This window comes from Sorex fumeus, unplaced genomic scaffold, assembly GCF_029834395.1.
Source record: "Sorex fumeus unplaced genomic scaffold, SorFum_2.1 ptg000013l, whole genome shotgun sequence".
Taxonomy (NCBI): domain Eukaryota; kingdom Metazoa; phylum Chordata; class Mammalia; order Eulipotyphla; family Soricidae; genus Sorex; species Sorex fumeus.
Window position 1 is genome coordinate 27,824,279 of NW_026606070.1, and position 7,425 is coordinate 27,831,703.

Here is a 7,425-nt window from a genome sequence, read left to right on the forward strand (position 1 = left end):
GTCATAAAAACAGCAAAAGTGAAGACCTTATGTAGTTTATCCTTATGAGTTCAGGACACTTGGAGATCTGAGATATCCTGGTTAACACATTTTTCAGAATCAGTATACAGGCTATTTATCACATAGATGTTTAGCAGATGTGTTTGGAACCTCCACACTGGTTTCTTACTCCTGTTTTTTGGCCATGCTCAGCAATGCTCTGGACATACTCCTTGCTGTGGTCTGGGGCCCCTTCTGGGAGGCTTGGGACCATATCAGGTGCTGGGGATCAAACTCAGATCAGTCATGTGCAAAAATTAAGTGCCCCACCAGCTGTACTATCTGTCTCTCTAGCTTTTTTTTTTTTTAACCAGTGAAATATTTTAAACTTTTCCAATATTTGAAAATATAAATAATTGGGGCTGGAGGAATAGCACAGCGGGTTGGGCATTTGCCTTGCATGCTACCAACCCAGGTTCAATTCCCAGCATCCCATATGGTCCCCTGAGCACTGCCAGGAGTAATTCCTGAGTGCATGAGCCAGGAATAACACGTGTGCATTGCAGGGTGTGACCCAAAAAGAAGAAAAAAATGTATATAAGTACTTAAATTATTTTCCTGATAGGATATTATTAATGAGCACTCTGCCAGAAGCACATAGGCGTTTTAATAACATCACAAACTCTCTGCGTCAAACAGTTTTGGAATCCCAGTGATAATTAGCTTAAGTTTGAACCCAGGTCTTCTTGAAGTCCATATCTGTTCTCTAGATGAAAAAAGTTACTCCTGGACTAGAAAAATTGTTCAGTGGGCCGGAGCACATTATTTACATGTTAGAGGTGCAGGTTCAGTCTCTGGCACTGCTTGGGTCCCTTGAGCACTGCCAGGTGTGCCTTGAAACCAAAAAACCAAAAAAAATTACTCCTGAAGTTTCTGAATCTATTTCTAGACTTGAAGCTTGCACCATTTAAAATGTATTTCTCCAAAATTCTAATTTTAGATTTTAAATAAAATTCCTGAGTTTCATTGATTCTCTCTCTCTTTTTTTTTAAGAAAAAGAGGGATTGAAGTAGAATTTATTTGTGAAAAGTTTTCTAGGCAAATGTATTAAAAGTTTATTCTGGAAAAGCTTGTAACTACCATCTGTTGGGCCAGGTTTTTCTTTACCAAAGACTTTTTTTTTTAACATCCCCTTCCCTTTCTTTTATAGGAGCAAACAGTGTTGTATATCTGTCAGTAGAAGGACTGGTTTTATCTGTACAAGAAGGGATAAAACTTAAAAAACAGAAAGCGGAAAAACGAGATATTATGATACAAGAAAATGGGAATGGTCTGGAACGTTTTGAAAACAATGGTCATTGTACAGCTTGTCTCACTGGAAAATACCCTGTGGAATTGGATTGGTAGCTGGTTTGGCATTCTTGTTCTTTCAAGATAAGAAGTTGGTGAAGATGTTACAGTTGTTATACGTTATGTATTTACTGTTATTCTGTTGGTACAATGTAAAATGCCACCTGCTTTATAAGCTTTGATAATTTTTTTCTGAAGAGTACCAAAGTACAAAGTTTTCGAGACTAAACCCTAGATTGCTGTTTTGGCATTATTTGGATGAGTCTTTCATTTTATTTAGTAGGTTAGTGCTTTGAAGCTACTAATGGTGAGACTTCATATTTAATTTCAGAGCATTGAAGTGTAATACAAAAGAACAGGTAATGTGTTCCCAAGTAATGTACCTTTTGTGGAATGTTTTTTGGGAGTTATTGAACCTCAGTTGTGGAGTATCTTCAGAATTGATCTTTGCTAATTGCTTTTTTTCAAAAAGCAGCAGTATGTGTTATTTCTTGACTAGCCTTCCTCATCTCTTCAGCAGAGGAAGGAATTCATGGCATTTGCCCAGGACCATGTTTCAGTTATCAGAGGGTAGACTAAGTTGGTACAAACAGGTAGGTGAATTAGATAGAATATTTCCTGTGAAGCTCAAATCTATTATACCTCAAAGGTGTCTGTCCCCTAGTGTTTCTGTTTGTAGTTGGGACCTTGTCTTCCCTGTGTACCATGATAGAAATACTACAGGGGGGGGAAATCTATCTTTAGGTGCCTCACTTTGCCCACCAGTGTAATGGGGTACTTAAGTGATTAAGTCAGATGATAGGGACGTGTATAAGTGTCAGGTTTTCATTGGTTACAACCATTACTTCACACCTACATTTTAAAGTAGCATGATACTTGGCTTTGGAAATATTGACTATTCGTCTGTAATTATACTATAGTAGTGGAGAGCAGAATTCACTGTGCCTTGCTGTCTCTTTTTTAAGCAAAGCAAGGTGTTTTTACTGAATGAAACTTGCTTAGAAAGATGTGAGAAGGGAGAAAGAGGGGAAGTGTGTTCAAGGGAGCAGGCTTCTCCAGAGTGGAAATAAGCAAGCCAGGAGAGAAAGAGCCCTAGCCGTCTTTTCTGAAATGCCTGAAGAACAGTTGTTGTGAAAGCATGTCTGTAGAAGATCTTTTCCTACACTGGAGTGAAAGAACGCCCCGTCCTGCCTCAGTGTTCTTACAGTAGAAGCCCAACAAATAACTGTGTACGTTTTGAGATAAAACAATTTTTTAGATTCTAACAAGCAACTTTTATGCTTAATTTGGTTAACTGTATGTTTTTGTAAAATGAAGTCTTTGATCACTTAAAAGAAAATTTGCATATATGTTCATCTGTGGACATATATTGTTCAAAATTAAATGATCAAGTGAAAACACTGGGGACCAATATTGTTTAAGGAATAAGAAGACTTTTTTGGTACTTTGTAATTAGCATACCCATCAACTGCCAATTGACAAGTTGCCTTTTTTCTTTCAGTACTGACTTATTGGGAGCTAATGACTTAGATCTTTTGGAAGGTTTTTTTTTTTACATCTAGGATTTAAGATTTTTTAAGACACCTTACCCCATCCCTTGTCTTTGTAAGATTTTCAAAACAAAGTTGATTTTTGCTTTGCTATCATAATCTGATGTATATTACATTCAGATCCATTTGGAAATTAATATTTATTAACAGTTAAAGTCTTTTCATTTAGTATATTCTCCCATGTGTTTTATTCCAGCAGGCTGAGATAAAATCTTGGCAGCTCTTTTGAGCCTTTTGCAGTCCACAGCAGTGGGTCATGTGACCCCTGGCAGTAACACAAGTAAATTAGCAGATGAATTGAGCCCCTGGACCATTTGTGTGTATTAGCCTCTTGTCTTAAAATGTATTCCTCAAAGCAGCATGGAGGAGGCAAGACCAGTGGGTCAATTTTGAACTAGCCTTACTCACTTTGGATTTTTAAAAACAAGAAACTCAGGGAAAGTACTAAGTCAAAATTTCTAACTTGACTTTTGTGTTTTTCATGCATTTTATTTTCCATAGTTTTTACTTTGCTTTATTGAGATGATTTAATAAAAGAATATTGTACTGTCACAGTTTGGTATTTTTCATTCCTTCCTCTACTTAATGTTTCTGAAGTTTGAATTAAATTATAATTTTTTACCAACTTCATTTCGGTTGTTAAGTGCTTTAAATTTATGGATATTGTACTGCAGAAAAGATAAACACTTTCATAGGACTTAGTGTCAAGCAAACTCAGCCTACTTTTTTGTGATTTCATTGTGATGTGTTGATGACATATAATTAGTCTGTTTAAGTGAGTCTTTATAATTTTTTTTCTTTGGTGTATTTGTGCTTTGGGGGTGAACAACACAGCAATAATCACATCTATACTCTACTGGCATCAGCTAGTCAGAGCCTAATTAAATAATTTACATATTTAATTTAATTAAATAAATGAATTTATTTAATTAATAGCCAAGAGAGAAAGAGCTCCCTGACATGTTGTGGTCCCCTTTGCAGCATTGGAAGTAACCCCCAAGCACAGAGCCAGGAGTTAGCTTCTGAGCGCTGCTGGGTTTTCTTTCCCACCCACCTAATTAAAGGAAAAAAGGGGGCTTTTACCAGAATGTTGTCATTCATCAGTTACCCAGGCCTCCCAAGTCCCACTGTGGGAATGAGGCAGAAATAGATGTCTCAACACACAGCTCTTTGCTTCATAGGAAAAGAATAAGAGGTGGGGGATTTGCCTCTTTGATAGGTAAGTGAAAAGAAGTCCGCTCTTCAGGGAAATGTTGCCTCAGCTCTGAAGATTGATCACACCCAAAAAACTAAAAAATGACCTAGATGAATAGCAGCCAGAATCTTGTATCCTTGCTGCAGTCCACAAGAATTTGTGGAGACACTTTAGATGCATTGCTGACTAGGCCTCCCAGTTTGATACTATATTTCTGCTTTGGAACTTGAAAGAGCATGGCCATGTTCTCACACAAGGATTGAAGAAAGACACTAAGGATGGAACATTTGAACTGTGGAGTAAATTCATCTAGCAGGCAAGGGGAGACAGTATTTTAGCACAAGACTCAATGGAGAGCAGGCGTTGAAACTTGATAAGGATGTCATCTGTGCAGAAGACTGTGCAGATCCCATTATAACTGGAGCCCAGAGTCCAAATACCAAGTGAGCAAAATGGAGCTGTGGGAGATCAGGCTGGATGATGATGTGCTAATTTGGGTACCTTGTCTAAGGTTTGAAACAACAGCCTACGGGACAGAAAGATGGTTTAGTTCAGCAAGGCACTGTCCTTGTATGTGGTCAACCTGGTTCCATGCCCTGAACTGCATATGGTCATCTTAACAGAGCCAGGAGTAAGTCCTGCACACCTTCAGATGTGCTGCGCACAACAAATGCAGGCAATAAGGTGCCACTGAAACATAAGCAGGAGAATGCTGTGATTTATGACAGGTTAACCTTTAGGTTAACACGCGGCCATAAACAACCCATACTTCCCTTCTCTTGTTTTGCTACGAATCAAACCCAGGACCTCACACATGCCAGGCCTTTACTCTGTACCATGGAGATACATGCCCAGCTCAACATTTACTTCTTCCTAAAACCCCATGAAAAGAAGAATAGAAGGGCCTTTGTTGTTGTGTTGGGTCCACACCTGGAGAGACTCAGGGGTTACTTCTGCCTCTGCACTCTGGGATCAATTCTGGCAGTGCTCATGGGAGCATTTGGAATGCCTGGGATCAAACCTGGGTCTGCTGCAGCGAAGGCAAGCGCCTTACTGATTTTATTCTCTGTAGTTCTAAGAGGGGTTTTTATGAGGTTGGGGGAGGACTGTGCCACACCCAGTGACTTGGGTTACTCCTGGTTCTGCACTCAAGAATTCCTCCTGGCATTGCTCAGGGAACCATATGGGATGCTGGGGATTGAAGCCAGTTCTGCCACATGCAAGGCAAACACCCTCTCTGCTGTGCTATCTCTTAGATCATGGGGGGTAAGATTCCATATCAGTTGGCTGGGTTGGTAATTGCCTGAGTATTTTCTTTCACCCCAAGAAAATGAGAGTTCAAATAACCTGCTCTGCATCCTGGGGCAAAATCAAGGTTGAGTGGTTAAGACTTGGATTACTTTAAGGCCTGCTTGCCCCTGAGAATATTGGGACAAACTGCATTTCCACGGATCTTGTAGAGCGGGTTGCTTTCTCAGTCCTCTCGCTCATCAAAATAAAGATCAACTCCCCTGATCCTATCTTCTCTACCCCACACAATAAAAGTAGAAAGTAAAGTAAAGGCCCTCCCGTTGATCATCGATTTGCTCGAGCGGGCCCAGTAACGTCTCCATTGGAGACTTTGTCGTTACTGTGTCTGGCATATCGAATACGTCACGGGGAGCTTGCCAGGCTCTGCCGTGCGGGCGAGATACTCTTGGTAGCTTGCCGGGCTCTCCGAGAGGGGCGGAGGAATCCAACTCGGGTCGGCCAATTGCGTGCAAGGCAAACGCCCTACCGCTGTGCTACCCCACACAATAAAAAAAAAGAAATCAGTGTCAGAGTGAGTGCAACAAGACAGGTTGCGTGCATTCAGGCTGCCCTCAGGTATGCATTGTATTCCAAACAAATCCCAGGGTAGCCCCTGAACATGGTCCAAAACAACCACTGCGGCAGGAGAAAAAGTACTGCCACTAAAATGCTCCACTAAAATGCTTGTCTTTGCATCCAAAAGAACAACTGGTGCCCGCGCAGATGCGGGGAGAAAGGGACTAATTCATAGTTGGTGGGAATGCCGACTGGTCCAATCTCTTTGGAAAACAATGCACTGTTAGCACTGTCCTGATGTTCCATCTATTTGCTCGAGCGGGCATTAATAATGTCTGGTGAGACTTGTTACTGTTTTTGGCATATTGAATATGCCACAGGGAGCTTGTCAGGCTCTGCTGTGTGGGTGGGATATTTGTGCAGACGGGATATTCTCGGTAGCTTGCCGGGCATTCCAAGAGGGACAGAGGAATCAAACCCCAGTTGGCCGCGTGCAAGGCAAATGCCCTACCTGCTGTGCCATCCAGCCTAATATGGAGAACAATATGCTTGAAAAAACTGGAAATTGAGCTCCCGTATTACCCAGCAATACCACATCTGGGAATATACCCTGAAGGCACAAAATCACAGCAGAGCTGCCATCTACACTTCTATGTTCTTTGAAGCACTCTTCACAATAGCCAGAACTTGGAAACAGCCTGAGTGCCTGAGCACAGAAAACCAGATAGAGAAACTTATTTACACAATTGGGATGCTACACAGCTGTTAGGAAAAATTTTTAGGTTATAAAATTCACTTATAAGTGGATGGACATGGAGGGTATCATGCTGAATGAAACAAATGAGGAGAGAGACAAGCAATAAATGCACTCATTTGTGGTACATAAAAATAGTATGGGATTAATACCCAAGGACAGTAGAAACAGGCCAGAAGGATTGAGCCACGGGTTGGAAGCCAGCATTGGGTGATGAGGAGAATGCACTTGGGATAGAGAAGGAACACAGCATTGGGTGCTGAGGAGAATGCACTTGGGATAGAGAAGGAACACTATGGCAATGATAGTTGGAAATGATCGCTCTGGATAAGAACTGTGTGCTTAAAGTAGGTAAAGGAACAAACGTGATAAACTCTCTGTGTCTGTATGGCAAACTATAATGCCCAGGCGGGGGTTGGGGAGGGAAAGTGAGGTCGTTGGTGGTGGGAAACGTACACTGGTGGAGGGATGGGTTTTGGAAAATTGTATGAAACCCAACCATGAACAGCCTTGTAACTATCTCATGGTGACTCAAAAAAAAAAAAAAAGAGAGAGGAAAAACCCTTGGTGTCAAAGCGATAGGGTGTTTGCCTTGCACAGGGATTATCTGGGTTCTCCAGCATCCCATATGGTTCCCGAGCCAGCCAAGAATGATCCCAGAGCACCACTGGGTGTGGCCCAACCTGACCTCACCGCCCTCCCCCCATTTTCATCCCCCCTTCAAAAGGAAAGAAAAGCGCTTGCCTTATACACTCCGACTCCAGTCATCCAGTCATCTGAGCACAGCCAGA

General features: G+C 41.4%; 1 protein-coding gene across 1 annotated transcript in view; it reads left to right on the plus strand.

Annotated features, from left to right (window-relative positions):
• Positions 1 to 3,431, plus strand: part of PPAT (phosphoribosyl pyrophosphate amidotransferase) — a 45,044-nt gene extending 41,613 nt beyond the window's left edge. The window contains exon 11 of the mRNA XM_056111424.1: positions 1,190 to 3,431. Coding sequence (XP_055967399.1) covers positions 1,190 to 1,386 — 197 coding nt within the window. The 3' untranslated portion in view covers positions 1,387 to 3,431. The remainder of the gene's footprint in view (positions 1 to 1,189) is intronic.
• The last annotated feature ends 3,994 nt before the right edge of the window (positions 3,432 to 7,425 follow it).